The 19,476-nt window shown below is 39.2% G+C and overlaps 1 protein-coding gene across 2 annotated transcripts in view; it reads right to left on the bottom strand.

The window, feature by feature from the left end:
- Positions 1–19,476, bottom strand: part of MNAT1 (MNAT1 component of CDK activating kinase) — a 126,408-nt gene that overhangs the window by 80,492 nt on the left and 26,440 nt on the right. For both annotated transcript variants that reach the window (XM_061998035.1, XM_061998036.1), the window contains exons 2-3: positions 8,811–8,963; positions 7,111–7,184 (exon numbers count right to left, since the gene is read on the bottom strand). In XM_061998035.1, coding sequence (XP_061854019.1) covers positions 7,111–7,184; positions 8,811–8,963 — 227 coding nt within the window. The remainder of the gene's footprint in view (positions 1–7,110; positions 7,185–8,810; positions 8,964–19,476) is intronic.

Genomic DNA, 19,476 nt, shown 5'->3' with positions numbered 1-19,476 from the left:
GCAGGATTCCCTGGATGCTTTGCAATGTCAACAGAAACCCTCCAGTAATCTGAACTGGCCCAACAAAGGGATCAGGAGAGTGCCAAAGACTGTGCAGGAGCAGCCACAGAAATATACAGATGGGAATAGGAATATTCCTTCTATGAATACTGAATCACCACATCATCTTATCAAAAGTATTCGGTCCTTCCCTGAACTGCGGCAAAAATAGCTGGGAAAGATACAGCTGAAGAAATTCCTAACCTTAAACAAACAAACAATTCATGTTTATTTTTTTATCCTCTTTTCCAAATAGTGTGCAGTATCAAGATGAATGACATTTTCATTCAGCCCTGCTCCTAAGTCAGCCAAACTCTTCCACCCCGACTCCATCATCCTCACTCTGAAGTGATGCAAGATACAGGTTTATTTTGTGGTTTAAGCATTTGACTGGGAATCAAAACCTGGAGTCAACTGCCAACTTTGCTTCCTGGACAGATCACTGGGCCTCTATACTGGAGGTCTCTCCACATCTATAAGAACCAGGAGCAGAGAATAAAGCTCCCTTTTATCCTAAGCACAGTCTGCTGTGCCTCCTTACTATAGCTACATGCAGCACCTATTTCTCTAGTCCCAGTCTCACCTCAGGTGGAACTTCTGGGCACTGCTATAACGCAAAAAAGCCCTTCAAAGCTCAGCTCTTAGTTTTTGGAAGCAAGTTATCTTTTTTAAAGGTATTTATTTGTTTGTTTTCTCTCCAGAAGACATAATATTTTCCAACTTCATATTGTAACTTGCATACCTTTTCTGGTCATATCCTTAATAAAACACATCTTTATATTTAGTACTTCAATAGTAACTTGGCCTCCAACTTCCCAGCAGTTCCTTGCTGACAAGCAACTTAATCTTTGAGTATTACAGCAGAGAAGAACTGTCATGTGAAAATGCTGGCATACAATCAGGCCAGGGCTCTGCAGTGACAGCAGCTGCATGGGAATGTCAGCACTTCCTACAACTTAAATCCACACAGCAGCTCTAAACTCTTCAATGACGACACAAGAAAGAAATAGCGTATGAGACATGCTGTGCTAGCAGGATGCCCAGATGCCACCCTCAGGTGCAAGAGAAGGAGCGAGTTGAGATGTCAAATGCCTCTGGGGTCCTGAACATCTTGGGTATTTCTCTAAAAATAATGCAGCAATAAGCTGATGATATAGGTTTTGTACCTATTGCTGCTTGAAACATGCAGGGTTGGGGTTTTTTTTCCTCCTTTCTCAGTTATCTGTAGTAGGTTCAACTAGTCACAACCTGGGTTTGCAAAAATAAAAAGTTTTGTATTTAAAACCCATCCTGGGGAAAGCAGGTGGATTTTAGACATATGCAGATACTTGCCTTTATTTAGCACTATTTATAAAAGCAGGATTATTTTGCTACTTGATATGAAGTAACATTTCTACAAAAGAGATACGCTTCTGTATTACTGCTGAAGTAATCTTCAATATCCACATGCACAGGAATCTTAAATGCCCACCGCTCTGCTCCCAGCAAGGTGAAAAGTAGTTTATTCCCCTGCTGTATCTGGAATCAAATTACAGGTGAAACCTCATCAATGGTCAGACCCACACACATCATGTTGATTCTGTCCCTTAAGGGTATGATTAGGACATCAGCACTCAGCGAGACTCATACTTCCAGCACTCTCTAACACCAGAGCAGATTTCTCCCACTGAATATTAACTTATAATCATTGAAGAGGAAGATTATTTTGGTCCTAAGCAGCTGCTCCTCAACAATAAGTTGTCCACATCCCAAGACTTAAAATACTGAAGGAAAATTTTGTTGTAACAGTGTTAACACCTGGTTGTCTCTACATTGACATCAGTGCCAACAGTTGTCCTTTAATAAATGAAAAGGATACCTTCCCACCTAGAATAAACACCTTAGCAGCAGAACAAACTATCTTCTTTGACACTGCTGGTTATCAACCAGTCAACAAAAACACTTTCCAACACATTTTCTCATATATTTTTCATGCACTTCAAACGTCTCTTCATCAATATTCAGAGATTACAAATTTCTGCCACTGTATCCTAACAATTACAGCTGACAAGTCCATTTGGTAATGGGCATCAGCACACAGAAACAAGTTAACAGACTATTTCTTTCTCTCCTTCCTTTTCCTCTCCATAAGTTAACTGGCATTTAAAAAACAACCAGTATCAAACCAAAGAACACAATCACTAATACTTAACATCTTACCTTTTACATAGCTTGTACTATGCTTATTTTTTTAATCTATTATTATTTGGTCTGCTTTTGGGTTTGCCAGAATTTTATTTTATATATAATTCCTCCAAATATTCCCTTTTTAAAATATACAACAAAACAAGTTCTAAAACTAGAAGAACCAGAAAGAGTTAAAAAAAATCCCAAACCACACACACTAATATGCTACACCTACCCTGAAAAAATGTTGATATAGATCTGAGTAAGACTGGCAAAGCAGATGGGTAGTTTGAAAAGGTTTCAAAAAGAAGCCAGACTTATTTTTGTCCATGTTGAAATATATCAGCTTATGCTATAAGAGGCCTGAAACCCTTCAGGGAAAAGAAACAGAAGCTGTTTTGTATGCAACAATTATTTATCTTCTTCTCCATCTCACATTGGTTGGTTTATAAAATGACTTGCTTTGAGACATCTGTTGAAGTGTAACAGGAAGACTATTGTGTTTTTTTCTGAAACATTTCTTTCTATTTAGGTAAAACTCCTTGCTTCTGAAATTCAGCCTCTACAGGGAGACTTTCACTGGTTTTCAAAACAACAACATTCATTATGCAATTCTACAAACAAAAGGAAAACTATTTTCCTAGTTATAAAAGAAAAAAGGAGAGAAAAATACTCATTACATGGAACAATAGTTTGTCCAGAGATGCAGCTGTATGAATGTCACTCCACTGCAGGGCTTTAAGTCTATCAAAACCTCCCTGGTTTAGTCTGAGACACTGTATATTTTCTGAGACTTCTCCTCTTAGTTCTTTAAGGGACAGTAATATTACCATGTACAAAGTAGTTGTTATTCAAATAGCAGGAAAATTCCTTCTCTGCCAAGACAGATGATTGTGGTGCTGACAGTGTTTGATCTGCACTGCTGGTATGAGCCAGCTGAAAAATTAAAAATTCCTATAAAAAACCTAATAATTATCAAACTATTATTGTTATTAGTTTGTTATAAACAATATTCCTCCCATCACCTTCATGAATCACCAGCAAGAGATCAGGAATGGCAAAAGCCACTGGCAGACCACTCTGAAGGGAGACACAACCACATCCCCACTCTGCCCAAGGAGTTCAAATCTACTGTGGCACCTTCTGTTGGTGCTTTCAGTTCCTGGCCTCTGTACATTTTAGAAGGGGTAGGAGAGGGGTGAGGAGGAAATAAAGATGGTATAGATTTTAACAGGTCACTTCCAACCAACATTGTTGTGATTATATAAATTAATTATCAGAAACAAAACCAACAGCTAAGCCAGAAAGATCTAACTAGGTATAATAATTATTTCAGTTTATCCTCAGTTGTCTTTTATTGGGTCAATAGTTTTCCAGAAAAATATCTTAACTTAGTAACAGATGATTGAAACCCCTCAGCACCATAGGTGTAAGAAAGATCATTTTCCCTAGAACAATGTGGTACTGAAATCTTTGTTCAGATGAGACAACTGAAAATTGATCTTCGAAAAAGCTGTCCCACTTCCAGTTGAGTTATTCCTACTGTCAGGACCAGCAATACCATTCTTGTACACAAACACACAGAAGAAAAAATAAACACAAAACAATAAACAACACAACCCACAAGTAATCATCACTACCAAAACACTTTCTGTCCAAGGATCTCTTGTAAGATAAGCATTCTGATAAGACAGGTCACTAGGCAGTTGGTATTGCATAGTCTTAGAGGAGTAAGAAGAAAGAGGAATCCAAAGGGCATAAACACAGTAGCTCCTTCCAAGTTGAACGTACTCAATGTTTTTAAAAAGCACTAATTACTATTAACAGCTGTGTTGTGGTAATGCCTAGAGGCCTCATGCAGGTATGAGGAAAGGGTGCCAGGCAGTGTGTACAAACAGGCTAGGAGGCAGGCCCTGCTCTGCAGAGCTTAACAACACCGGGTTTTGAAAAACTGGCTACTGAGATACTCTGCAGAGGAAGAAAATCTTGGGGGGGGGTGGGTTTAAAGGAAGTCTTGTTGAAAGTGCAAGCAAAATCTGCATGCTGACCAGAAATCAGAACTTGCAGCAACACTTTAAGGTTTAACCTGGCCTTGCTCATCATTTGGGCATAGACCCCACTTACTCCAACATATGTTGTCCACACCTTTCCCAAAGGCAAGGTTTAACCCTTTCACTTTATTTTTCTTGCTAGTGTTAATGACAACAAACTGTGTTTACAGTGTTCTCAAATTGTCCAACTGATTTTTCTTCTGGGGAAAACTTCCTTTAAAATGTGGTTTCCATTTAAAGTCTTGTATAACACATTTTAGCCCAAAGCATTACTTAGTAGCTCCATTCTAAACTACTTCATAAATGTGTTTTCTATAATAGAAATCTTAAGAGGTGACTACCCTAATGTTTGTTTGACCTTCCCTTCCAACACTTTTGCTATACCACCCAACTCTTTTCTTTAAATAGGAAAAGTCTGTAGGTATACCAATATTGATATGAAGGGGGAAAATGTGTTTCAAGTGAGGTCACCTATCATATCAATGGGATAAGACAGTGCAATTGCTGCAAATGTTGATGCTGATCCACCTGAAACATTTAGAATAACTATCAGAATTGTGCCAGGGTCACAAGAAAGATACTTACACAGGATGTTTACATTTTGTCTCTGCCAGGAAATTACTTCATTTAATGTCCCACAACAACTTAGAAAACAAAACTTACCAGCAAAAAGAAAACAAGGTAAAGCTGCACTTCAACCCTCCCAGAGGAAAACTGGAAGCTTAAGGTAGATGGGGGCCAAGAAAAGGGGAAATTCAGTTCTCTGTTCCCTAGCTTCCCAACCTGGCAGCCTGAACAACCACCACCAGCTACTGCCAACCTGCTGTACATTGGCTCCACAAGGCAAAACTTTGCGCTGCATGACTACACCCTTTCTTTCCCATGTTGCAGCCTAATTTTTTCACATGCACAAATGAGCAGCAAATTCACACACACAAAAAAATTACATGCTCAGCAATAAAATGTGAAGCAACCATACAGACTCAAAGACATCTTTAACACATGGTTTAGTCAAGCCACATGGAACATGCACAGCAAAAACACTGTAAGAAGTCACACTATTGCTATATACCAGACAACTGCCAGGTGGAGAATTCTGCCCAGCAATGCAAGCCAGGAAGGGGTTAGGGACAGCAAGATGTGTGCAACGAGCTTTGTCAACAGGGCAAGGAGAAAAGGGCTTGAATTCTTACCCAAAGTGGTGTTCTTGAATCTAACCTCCAGCTTCTGGAGCTGCTTGAATTTAGTAGATCATAAATGAGCCCTTTGACAATGGAAATTAAGAGCCCTCTGACTGCACACCTTCTTTCCTCTAATCACCCTGTCTGACATGAAGAAACAAGGAGGTAGTCAAACTTTCTATTCCTTCTAGTATTTTAAGTGTCCCTTTCAGGCAACTAACTCTAATTTCTAATAACTCTACTGAGCATCATTATGTACTTCCAGAGACAGCACAAATATTGACAAGTTCACTCTCCTTCACAAGGTTACTAAAACCAGCTGGGATTTCTGCTGCTTTTAAACCAAGTTACCAGCACAGGCTCCGGAATCATTTGAAATTTAACAACATAATCTCAAGAGCTGAAGAATCATAACATTCTGCACAAATTGATGAGGTTAAAGCAATTTTGGGCAAAAATTCAACTCTCTTGTTGCAGATGCTGAAAACTCCTGCAACAGCAGTAAGTGTGAAACCTGTATTTAACTCTACATAAATAAAAAAGTTTCCCTTTCTATGTGCACTCAGAGTCTCCCAGAGTCCTCTGGGTAAGAAGATGCAACCATTCTTCTTACTCACTCTCTCCTTCCCTTGCACCATCTAAAAAAAAAAAATATACAGACAGAACTACATTCTACATCATCTCCTCCAGATATTTGGACCCATATGAGTGTGCTTGGTATTTCCCAGCCACATGATTTCGCTCTCCAGCCTCAGCCTTCAGATGCCAATAAAAACATGATACATTTACTCACAGCAGTAAGTGTGTTGGATACTTTTCTACAGAATACCAGAATACAGAAGAGCAAGGGCTCTTTTGAGAAACCAAAAGGGAGTGGCACCTTTATGTTTTCCTTCAAATTACATTCATTGCTTCTCCTGTATGTTCTAAGCCACCTCTTCTTCCCCTGGGACCATAAAAAAAAAGCCTCAGAAGCTCATGAAATCCAAGAAACACACCATTTAGGAATCACTCCTTTGAACACATCCTTGTTTTTCTAAGGAAAATCCATCACTCCACCATAAATCACAAGTCACCCTAACTAAGAGGAAAATAAACTCTGTTGATAACATAGCCCCTTCCCCAGAGGGCAAAGTTCTGCTTCAACTAATCCAAAGAGAAAGAAATCCATGTCTGTTCCTAAACCTTCTCCCTTCTGCATAGCAACATAAAAACACTACCACAGTGGTATGTAAGGTCATCAGCTTCAAAGCAGCTTCAACTACTGTACTTGCAGAAGCAAAATGATGAAAGACACCATATGGCTTCTGTCATGGTAGATAAAGCTAATGGAGGTATATAATGAAAATTTCAATTTCTCCTCTCTTTGTTTAATCTTTTCCAGTGAAGCACCGACAGTCCCCTGCAAGTCTTTATTTTCCAGCTATAAGGCACTACTTCCTCGGAATCATGGGGATTTTTCCTCTGGCAGATAAAATGTTTTACTTAACCATGTCCTACAGTTTAGCAAATATGATTTAAAACTTATAGAAAAAACTAATTAGATAAACATCTGATACTATGGTAAATCCTATTACAGAAACTCTGACATTCTCATAGGCAGCTGAGTCAGAAGATAAAAGCCTATGGTCTCATGAGCATAGCACATCAAACATGCAAGCATTAAAACTTACCAATTTCTTCTATTTCTTCCAGGAAATCATTATATTCCCTTAGACTGGCAAAGTCATCCTCTCTTTTATTGTATCTGAGAGAAAATAAACAAGTATTTATAACATAAAGATGCAATTTCAGTTCTACAAGGCTCTTGCTGCAAGCATTTTAAGTATTGACCTAGTTTTAATAACTGTGTGTTTTGTAGCTTCCACAACCAACCAGTGTACAGAATCTTTTAAAGGAGACAGAAGTGCTTGTTTCAAAGCAGAGGAGTCAGCTAGTATAAATCAGTGCTATCATTGCCCACTGCTTCCCAATTTATTTTCCAGGGTAACAGGCAAGCAGGAGCATGGAGGCTAGAATATACTAATACCAAGCCAGTCCTTCAGCATGAGAGACCTGTTAGCAAAGGCAGAGACAACAATAATGCTACATAGTTATCTTACTTCATATCAATAGACTATTCCAGAACTCATTTACTCAACTCTTGATAGTTGGAAAAGGTAAAAAGATGAAGGGACAAATGGCTAGAACATGGACAGCCTCTGAATATTAAGACTTGCAAGCTTTCTTCTGAAGAAACATAAAGCTGAGATTCTGTCTGCTCTGCAGACCAAGAACTACAACACCAAAGAGTATAAAAATCTAATCCTGAGAATCACAGAATCTCAAGGGTTGGAAGGGACTTCGAAAGATCATCTAGTCCAATCCCCCTGGCAAAACTCCAATTTGGGGTCATTTTTCCTGCCTACTAAAAACTAAACTGGCCAATCCAAGTGGGCCAAGCATTTTACAACATTTTCTGTTTTAACTATGCTTCATTCCATGTCCAGTCAATTAAGTTTACTTCATTCCAGTTTGACTTTTGTTAATTTCTGTAGACTTCATAATCAAACATCAAAATTATTACCTCCTTTTCACATCAGCATCTTGGTATTCAATGATGCAATTTCCTCACATCTCAACATCATACGATTCATTTAATATCGTACAAAGCCTTAGATGAAGGCTGTGAAGCTCACAATTTATCTGTATGTTGATTTTTGTACACACAACTCCCTCCAAGTTTGTTATGTTCCATCACACTCTGTTCTACCAACATTGTCTCACTTATTTTCTCTATAAAGTGTTGCTTCCCTATAAAATGCAGGGAGCTAGATGCAATTTTAGACTTCATTTATCTCAATTCAAGGGCTCTCAAATCTGCATGACTGACTAGCAACACAAGACTTGTAAGGAAGCACTTCCATTAACAATTGCTGTGTGAACTAGGAAACAATGTGAACATCGCTTCTCTTTTGTCCATTTTCATTCTGAAGGGAACTGGCCTTCAACTCTCAGAACAGCTCTCCAGGGAACAAAACAATCAAGGTCCTGTTTCTTGCCTCACTCCCATGTTCACCCCCTCAAAGGGAAAGCAGCTGTAGTCCTCAATATCTAATCATCTCCCTTTAGGAGTCTTTGCCAAAGGAGACCACATAGAAACACTCAAGATTTTATAATGCTAAGCAGGAATCCCTGAGGGATAAATTGAGAATTCAGCCCTCAGTTGTTGCATAAAATCGAATGCTCTGAAATTTCTCCACATTAAATGGAGTCAAGATTTACTGGTTGTCACTTTAAAAAAGGCAATTATCTCCTCTGTATTACTGGAGGACTAAGATTTTTTTTTTTCTATGGTCATTCACTTTCTGTTCTTTTAACTGGTGACACTCACATTTTAAGCACTTTTTTACGAATTTCCACTTCCTTGTCGACAGCGGGATCCTCAAAGAGCTGGACCCTGAAGTTACTCTTCCGGAGAGGGGTGTCACACTCATGGCAATTCCCAGCCCCTCTCACAAACAGCAGTTCCACACAGCTCTCGCATCTGCAGGACAAAGGGAAGGGGTATAAAGGCAGATCCATGTTAAACAAGAACTGAAACACAGGACTGTGCCCCTTTTTTGTTGTTTACACACACTAAGTACAAAGTGTATCTCCTCTTGACTTCCCTATTTCTTCAGCCCCCAACAGTGGCAAGGAGGTAAGGGCCCTCCATCATGGCTAAAAGAAAACAATCTCAACAACACAAAGGCATTTATTCTCCATGCCCAAGCAACTTGGCCTCTTTGCTGAGACCAAAAGTGAATCCAAACACAATGACAGGGTTTGTGTCAAGAGGAAGCTTGTTTATTGACATCAGACTCATTTCACATGGACCAGACTGCAATATCCGTATTTACTCTGAGCATTACCTTGCTGCACAAAAAGCCCCATTTATTTTCTTGACACCATTTGCAGTGCAAGGTACTATTCAGCACAAGTAGGGATACAAACCTTGCCCACAGCCTTCCAAGCATCTACCAGCACCACCACAGAGGAACTGCTTTAACAAACTCAAACTAAACTCCAGTCTGACACAGTTAAAAGAATCAAAATACAATTTTAACCAGCAAGTAGCATTATGCAGCTCCCCTATGCCTCCTGTTAATATTTTTTAAACTGCACATCAAATACACTTCACACAGAAGCCACAGAGAAATAAACCAAAAATACCTTTCTGGTTTTATTTCTTTTGTCTTAATGAAGATTTCAGATTTTAACAAGACGCTTGCTGACCAGTCAAGTTGGCATTTAATCAAGGAAGAAAACACAACAAGGAAAGAAATTTTCAGAAAAGTACTTGGATATTAATAATGTGCAAATTTCTAACAGAGGACAACACCTGCTACAGTCATTTAGTGTTGCTGAGCAGGCAAAGGGGTGCCTATTTATAGCTTTGCTATACTGAAGCCAAACCAGTTGTACATTAAGGGCTAAACTGTACTGTACCTTCACAATCTCAGCACAAAAGCTAAACAAGTTAAGAGAAACAATAGTGACACAGTTGCAAAGGATCTGAAACAAAACCTTCATTCTTCTGACCTACCTCCAACTAAACTGGTTCCAGCACTTAGAGGCAGAGCTGGCTAGAAACAACCAGTTGTACCCAGTTTCTGTTTTCAAGATTAGAGAGTGCAAAACAAATGTAATTGTATCTTACAATTAAAGAAAATAACAACATTAGAGCAATTTATTTGTTTGTTAACACACATAGAACAGTTTCAAAACTGATCTTACACAGTTGCTGACCATGTTAAAGAGGAAACCTTGAGTTTATTTGGACTTTTTCCTGCTCCAGAACTCCTTTAGTTAGAGATCCAAACACATTTTAAATACAATTTATCTGGGAAGAAAAAGATAAAACCTTTTAGCACACTAGGCCTGAAATTCAGAAGTCACTGGGACATCAACTGAAGAAATATCCTTATGAAAACAATTTAGCTCACCACTGTGGGAGAAACAACACTAAATAGAAGAGATAAGGCCAGACAGGGAAAGGGGTTTTTTTCTTCCCTCCCCAACCTGTCTGTGCATGCAACAGCTCGGTACATAAGGACAGTTTCACAGTCTCCTTCATTTTGGCAGCTCACGCTGTTTACGTCTCTCTCTCTCTCTCTCTCTCTCTCTCTCTCTCTCTCTCAACACAGCAGCCAAAGCACAGGGAAAAAAACCAAAAAACCACCACCAAACCATGCCTCCTCTTTCCTATTTTTAAGCTATAGAAAAGGGAGTGTAAAGCAACAGAACTTGGCAGGTGAATCCAGGTGTTTGTATTGTGTTTTTAATCACAGTATTGCCTAAGGACCAACAGAACAGGGTCTTCATATGCAAGACATTATACACAGGCAGTAGCACCTGAAACTGCTTCATTTTTTGTGCCCCTCTCTCTTCATTAAATCAAACACATTTCAAGTTTACACAGGATTTGACTACAAAAAAAAATCCTTCCTTGGAAAAGCACTTCATACATGTGCCTCTGCCTTACAAAACTGGAACTGGTGTTTCCAAAGCTGGAAAATAGCTTTCCTTAGAAAAAAAAGATGAGTCAACATCTCACTATGGGAATCCCACATCAGGGGATCACATTCTCACTCACTCATGCACATCCACCTTTATATTTATTCACAGATAATTCCTTGAGAATTCAGAAGGGTTTATATGGGACAAGTCAAGGGCACATCTAAACTCTGTCCAAATCCTGCCTCCGCTCCATCACCAGATAGATTTAATATACACAGTCAGATCTCAAGCCTACTTCCTACTTTCTATAGTCATTCTTGTCCCCAAAAACAGCAGCCTCTTTTCCCAGTGATGACAAACATGCTTGGTTACTTGTTTGCATCTGTTGCTTGAGGAAGGAAAAAAGCCATCTCCTGAATCCTTCTGAAACAACTTCCTTATAGTTTAATTGCAGAAAACTGAAGTCAGAGCATATGCAAACAAGGAAGGCAGATTTCAATTAAGATGGATTTAATCAATTATTATGTCTTGAAATAAAGATTTCAAAATGTGACTTGAAAACTTTATCTTGCACTGTGAAATTAGAAATACAGCATGACCTGGTACCCAGCTCAGGCAACAGCCAGACAACCCAGGCAGTGCAGGAGGAATACCCTAACACCACAGCTGGTATTATAGAGCTCCCCCCTTCCATTTCTTTGCAAGTCCAACCCCTCTCTACTTGTCTTAGTGTAAGGACAGTGTAAGGAAGCTGGACATAATTCAGTGCATCCTTTATCAAGCAACACTTTACATACAGCTTTCTTCAAATAAGCAAAGCAACAAAATACTTGCTTCACTCCCCTTCAAATCACAGCCAAAATGGGTGACCACATTCTCTTAAAATAGAAGCCTTACACAACTTATTTTTAACATGCATATATGTATATGTGTATGCACACATACCATGTATAAACTAACAACAGCAAATGTTCATGCTTAAAAATCAGGTCTATGCATTTGTTCAAAAGTGAGTATGTCTAAAGACAACAACTTCACATGAGGTCTAAAGAAACACCCTGGGTTGTTTCTTGCCAATCCTCCTCATCACACTGAGGTCAGATGGCCTCTGTCATCTGTATTTCATACATTCACTAAAAATCTTTCATTACCTTTTGCATTTGAGTTTGTATCCTGAGAATAGGTAATCTGGATGAAGATATCAAATGGAAGATGTCCAGAGAGTTACACACTCATGGATTACAGCAAAAGACCATTCGTAATGCAACAAGAGTAATCACACACCTCCAGGAACAATAAAGCTTCCTGGTCTTCCACACCAAGATAATAAATATTGGTATGCTCATTTTCACGATCATTGGCTTGATCTGTCTTGCTCTTCTCTTTCATCCACATGAAATATTAAACAAACGGCTTAGTCTCTAAGCCATCTAGAATGACGCCACATTTTTTGAGGAAAGCAAGCAATAAACCATGAAGATCATTTGGTGCCATCAATGCACAAATAGCACTATGTGCCCTCATGTCAGTGCCCAAGGACTTCAGAATCATACTAAAAATGCTTTTAGTACATTGCAGGAAAAAAGCAGAGGTTCCTCTCCAGAAAACTGCTAGATATGTATCAACTAAATTACACTTACTGGAACTGAGTGTTTGTTTTGGACAAAGTATCTTCAAAGGGTACGAGATTTGTGCCCAATCCTGCATTTCTCACACATTCCCATATACTTCATGGAGGGATGATGGCAGATAAGGAATCAAGCCTCTTGACCACTGAATAGATGAAAATGGCTCACAACAGTCACATAGCTTACCTTTCTAGCTTGGCCAGCAAGAGAGCAAACAAAACAGAACAAAGGAAGAGCTATTTTCATAATCAAGAGTACAAGATAATATTTTAAAAGTCAAGATCCTGCTGAGCATAGTAAAAAATTGCAGGACTTCAGATACTCAGTCATTAAGTATTTCAGAAAAAAAAATCTTTACGGGTTTTGCTGTTGACTAGGAATATTACAGAATGAGTTACTACCCTTGTTTACAAAGGCTATTTTTAGTAGATATTAAATAGTATCAAATACTTAGAATCTCTAAGCCTCTCTCTTAGCTTTTACAACAAAGATGTTTCTCTACTATGTAAAAATAGTTTAGTTTAAAAAAAAACCAATACAGTCTTCAACATGTAGCTAAGACTTGAATCACAAACAAGTGGAAAGAATCAGCAAAAAAAGGTAAGTTTTCACTTGCTCCTCAATTCTGATGTCAGAGGGAAATTTACTTACAGAAATGGAATGATTCAATTTATGGTGAGGGAAGATTAAAAACCAATGGAAAGAACAAACACATGAGAAAGCTCACAGAAGACACCAGAGATTTTTAAATCAAAGACGCTTCTAGAAACATTCACAGACTTTTTGCTTAGCTTGAGTTAGACAATTTTGTGTTCTTGTACAGAGATTCTTGAACTGAGACAAGAATAGTCAAATTTGGAGAAAGCAGCTGTCAAACCTGTTTATTTCACAACCTTTGGTACATTTAGCAAGTCCTGATAACTCACAGTGGTTTCTGCTACACAGTCAAGAGTTCATCTATTTGTAGCTGACCATTGTAGGTTTATTATCTGGGCTGATGGGCTGATCGACACAGCCTTAGAAAGCAGGTTCTTCCTTGAGACAGCAGTAATGACAATCTTTGCAATCCAAAAAGTTAAGGTAACTGAACAAAAACTATTTTTTCCCCTCATGTTACAGGTTAAGGATCAAAAGCTGAGGAGAGAAAAAAGGGTGACTGCAGTGACATCAAATGCTTCCGACAGAGTCAGAATAAAGGAGTTTACGAGATCAGATGAGCAGGGAGTTGGGGACAAAAATAAATCTTTTCCATTTCACGTCTCAGCTTCAGGAACTCAGAAATCCTTATTCAAGTACTTGGAGAAGCAGCCCTCTATGTGTTTTGAGTCTTATCTTCCCTGTCCAACAAGAATAGGAGGGAGCTGGGATAACAACATGCCAACTACTCTTTCCCCTCTTCCTCTGTTCAAATTCTGGGAGGTCCCGCCAATGGGGATTTTCCAGATTCCACCTTGTAAGGAGACAACTTCAGAATGCTCTCAAAACCTTATTTGGCAAAAAAACTAGCAATGGGTCTGTCTTCAGCTAGTAAATAAACAGGTCTCACAAGTGGCCCACGCCTCATGTAGAGATTACAGCTCATTATGGCAATAAGACACATATTGTGTTTCAGGCAGAAATTGCAACTCCACCAATAGATGAGAATTTTTGGGTTTCAAACGCTATTGATCCATTATCTTCCATTGTCTGCAGCTCTCCTCTGTCCAGCCCACAGTAACAGGCACTGCAAAAGAGTTTACTCTGATAATATTTTTTTTCAAAAATATCAATACTCTAAGAGCTGATCTTAACCCCTCCTTCAAAACAACAAAGCACAACTAAAGAATGACCCCAGTACTCTACCTATAGCTGTACTATGTCAATTCACAGCATCATCTGCCAAGATGCTGAGCATACAATCCTTCTTTTAGACTATTTATATCTTTTGGGAAAAGGATGCACACACAGGCTTTTGTTTCATTTTTGTCTGTCAGATTGGTTCTGCTCATATTGCAGGAAGGAGGAGGTTAAAGGAGCTCAGACATCACAAAAATCTAGAAGACACTCAGCCACAGTTAACTCTATTTTTCAAACACTCATATACACGCCCTCATATACAGATCAGTTCATTTCAACTGCACTAAGGAGAAAGAAAGCAGACCAGGTAGTGGTTGAGCTACAGCCCTGAATGACTGGCACTTTAAGCAAAAAGAAAGACATACTGAGTCAATTAGTAATAAACAGAAACATTTCCACCACCCATTGTGTTTCAACATCTCCATTACAAAATCATTTCAAGTGGCTCAGACCTGACAAAAGAGTTTGCTGCAAACTGAAACTTAACTCACATCTGTCCAGTACAGATGACCCTTCACTTTTTTCCTAGGAAAAAAAAACTATTACAGAAGAACTTCTTAGGGTCATACCTCTGCACAACAGAGGAAAAGATTTCTATAGGCATTTAAATAAAACTGGTTCTTTATGAGATACTATTGCCCAGTCAATTAAGCACAAACCATAAAAAACCCCACGTATTACAGCACAACTATGTCACTTTCATCAAAGAATAGGTCAATACTTGACAGGTCAATTCTTGACACTTCAAGAGCAGCTGCATGGCATTAAGAAAGAAGTGTTTTCACAATGACTAGGCATACCAAAATTGACCAAGAACTTACCCAATGTACCAGAACAACTACTTCAAATCCATTACAGTTCACTGGGCAAACACATGCACTAAAATAATAATTCAACTATGTCAATAACCCTTTTATTATGCTTTATTGTCTTTGAAAAAGAATCTTTGTAAGTTTTCAGGTTTCTCAACATCAGACTGGGTAGCTATCAGGATTAGCAGCTGCCCACAGCACACCTGAACTTAAGACACGATTATGAAATTTACCATGTTTGCCTAACTGCAAACTGCACTTTTTTAGACCTGATCCAGCTCAACCTTGCCCATGGTCTCCCAAGACATACTTATTGTTAATAAGATCTCAGTAAACTCCACAAAGACACGTTGCTCCCTTCTTCAATATCCATTTGTTAGTGTGTGAGAAAGCCCTATGCCACAGCAAGGGCTGAAATGCCCTCAGAGCTGACTGGTCTCAAGTATTTTGAGCATTCACTTAATCTTACAAAAACACCTGCATACCCTGCATACATCACACTGGAAAAAAAAACCCCTACAACACAGACAACAGAAAACAGACCATTTGGAGATCCAAAATAGTCACAATTGATCTTTTACTTTATTTGAAACGAGGCTTCTACCTTCTGTTGGGTACTTTCAATGCACTTTACAGTGCAACATCAGCACCTGAAAGCAAGACAAGGAAGTAGAACCACAAGGTAAAAGGGAGGAAAAAAAATCAACTGTGGTTTGGGGTCTCAACAGGTAACATGCAAGTGTTTAAAACTCTCAAAAATCAAAACTTTTGCCCATTTCTTGCAAACATACCTGTTGAATGACATGTATATGTTGGCTCATCACCTCTCCCAGCTTTTGGCAGGAACTAAGCCAAATTTCTGCCAATAGCATAGGCTTGTACTTCACTCAAAGCGTAAGAAGTACACAGTCCATTTTCCTTAAGCTATTTAAATAGAGAGAGACAGTCTGGGCATATGTACACACAATTAACTGAAAAAAAGCCGAGCTTGTTGGAGCAATAACTGCATTGTCCATCTTCTGAATAGCTCTGAAAACAGGCAGTGCTCAAAAAGCCACGTGTGATGAAGAACTGTCCTATCTAAGGCTAAGCTTGCTTGGTTTGAAAAGATCAAAAGAATAATCTGCCCCAACAACATGCTACATGGGAGCTCCCACAGAAATCTTGGGTTTATGATACAATAAAACCAACTGCTTCTTTTTATGTAATTTGTCAGAAATAAACAATCAAACTCAAAGGTTAAGACACTCATTCTTGTGAGGAGCAGAAGTCCTAAAAACCTTGAGTTTAAACATGCAGCCTAAGAACACCAAAACTGTATTTCTACGTGTGAAGTCAGCACCAATGTCAAAGAAGCTGCTGTGATTTGCTTTCACGGTGCTGTACCCAGTCCTTCCCCTGCTGTCCTCTCCCACAGGCCAGAAAAACATTTGTGCAGCCACATGGCTCTTTGCTGGCTTGTTCTTCAGCCAGATTAATTTCCCCATTTGGTACACCACATAATTCATAAATGCCTGTATCAGCACACAGCAATAAGCAAAGTGAAGGTACAAATGGGCAACCAGGGTGAGAAAGCTGAAGTGTCATGTTGTCAAATATTAAACCCCAAGCAAAGCAAGTATATCACACCACTATCAATGAACTCTTGAAAGCCAGACATCTTTAAGACTCATGCTAAAGTATGAAGGATACAAGGTCTGTGTTAAGTACCAGACAATGCAGTGAGGTGCCCAGCAGCATGGGTGGGCACTTTTGTAAACACCACTACATACCTACATAGCTTTGCAGATCTGCTCTCAAAGCGGAACTAGGAGAACCCTCAAGTGAACTCCAGGTCCCAACAAGTTCAGCAGCCAAACTTCCTGCAGACTTCAGACAGGTTAAGGCATCCCACAAACAATGCCCTCATTCAAGCAGCTCCAACTCATGCGCTGGCACTGAGAGGGCTCTAACAAAGTCAGATACCCCAACTGCTGAAATGCGCATGACATGAGCACCAGCACAGCTGGGCTGCAAAGCAAGGGACAAGAACAGCACCATAGTAAGCAACCACTAAACAGCTTAGGCTGATGTAGGATCATATCCTCAAAAACTCTTGCAATAAAAGACACTCCCCAGCAGTCAGCACACTATTCACAAACTGCATAATAATATCTGAGGCAACATAACTCTAGAAGAAATACTTCTGGAATAAAGCTGCTCACCTGACAGAAGTAACCACAGTAAAATAAACCTGTGAAGGTGCTCAGCATGTCCAAGGACCCCCAGGAAAGGTCCTTTCAGTCTGAATAAGATCCAAAACTAAGTTATTGGGGATAGTCACTCGGCAGCAGTGCATAAAAAGCTGTTCCTTTCTTCCCAGGCTATGAATTCAACAGCACTCAGTGTTGTTTATTAACATTTCTCCTTCTCTCTTACAAAGCTCTTATGGCCTACCTAGCTATTTTAGCTCGATCCAAAAGTAAAAGGGGAGAACATGACTAAAAGTGTCCATCGTTATTTCAAGTTATTTAGGTTACCTAAAAGCTGCTTGATCGACACATCTCTAGAAAGGTGAGACAAAGCAGAGTTATAATAGAAGCAACACAAGAACAGGTGGAATAGCAGACAGAGGATAAGTAGTTTTCAGAAGTGCTTAAAATAAGAGAGTCAAAAAGTATGTCACATTATTTCAGAATAGCATACAAGATTAGTTTACAGACAAGTCCTTCTACAATAAAACAGAAGGTAATACAACTGACCAAACAAATTGATGCTTTTGAAACAAGTCACAAAGTCACTGGGAGTTATCATTTAAAGAGCACCAAGGAGAGGAAGACACACCTTATAGCAATTAAGTCTTAGTTCAGGGTTCCTCTGCAATGTGATGCACCCATGAAATGGCACATGCAACCCAAGGATGTATCAGAAGAACTGCTGCTGCCAGAAAGACAGTCACCAGCAGGATGTGAGGAGACTTCTCCTGAAATGACGCACAGTTCTGGTCACACACTCAAAACAGATGAGCTCACCTATAAATCCAGAAAAGGGAAACTAAAATGAACACAAGAGGGAGGAGGAGGAGGAGGAGGAGTTCTTACCAGCCACAATAGTGAGAATCCGGAACTACATCCAACCAACGTAACAGGTCAAAAACTAGTTTAAAAATGAAGTCTTATAACCTTATGGGGAGGATTTGATGACCTCATTGTCTTCAACAAGTAACTAGATTTAATAACTAAGATGGTGTCTCCAGTCCTAGCTACGGTTCTAGCTACTAGCTCTGAATTCTAAAATTCCAAGACAACAACTCAGGAAGAAAAATAAAAAAGGAGAGTGAAAACTGAACTTAGGTGAAGATACTGAACTATCACCTGCATCTTAGAGTACTGATTTTTTTTTAAATGATGACATTCATGGCACAGATGTTCCAGCATCTGCTCCTGCTCATAAGAGAAGTAACTCTGAACCATCAGTCTAAACCAGTCTTTCATAAATTACACAGATTCATATTCTTTTATCAATAACCATTTCTGTGATCTGGCATAAACCATAATATACACGTCTCAGAGATCCCAACTCGATTCACATGCATCCATTTTTTCACTGTGTAGAAAGAGAGGAGGTAAGATCAGACCATTCTGTTTAACAGCTGAAACTACCTTCAGCTTTAGCACAGTGGAAAGCTAGACCATAAGCACTCTCAGCTTGTCTTGTTTCAGACAGTACATGTAATTTAACACATATATACATTTCTATGTATATGTACATATATATGTAAATATGGAGCTATAAATTCTACTAGCATGTAAAAAAAAATTCTAGTGGCAAGTACATAGTAGCTGAAGCTTACTCCTGTACACCTTGTACTTCACCATGCCTAAGCTCACAAGCAGAACAAGTTCAGATGGAGGCCTTCTGTGCAGCAAACAGTGGTGGTCAAGACTCAACAAATCCCCATTCCAGCCTCCTCATCAGTCCCATGCAGCCTTAGGGAACAAACTGCTTCTCAAGACTGCTGCCTTTTCAGTGAGACAGACCAAAAGCACCGGTAGCCTTTGAACACTAAGGACTCTGTAATATTTTTGTTGTTTCCCAGGCTAGTGTAGGTAATTCTACATCTTATCCCAAATCCCTGCTGGAATTTCAATTGATTGGGACATTATTTATTTCCTGCCCTAAAGCACCACTTAGAATGACTTGCTAACTCTCTGTTGCCTTTACTATTACAATTTGAATAGCTGGATGTCAGAGAAAGAAAAACAATCTCTACTGAAGCCCTTAAATACCTTACAGAGTAGAG

The sequence above is a fragment of the Colius striatus genome, chromosome 6, assembly GCF_028858725.1.
Source record: "Colius striatus isolate bColStr4 chromosome 6, bColStr4.1.hap1, whole genome shotgun sequence".
NCBI classification, from domain to species: Eukaryota; Metazoa; Chordata; class Aves; order Coliiformes; family Coliidae; genus Colius; species Colius striatus.
Note: the sequence above shows the minus strand (reverse complement) of the source record. Positions and strands in the feature narration are given on the sequence as shown.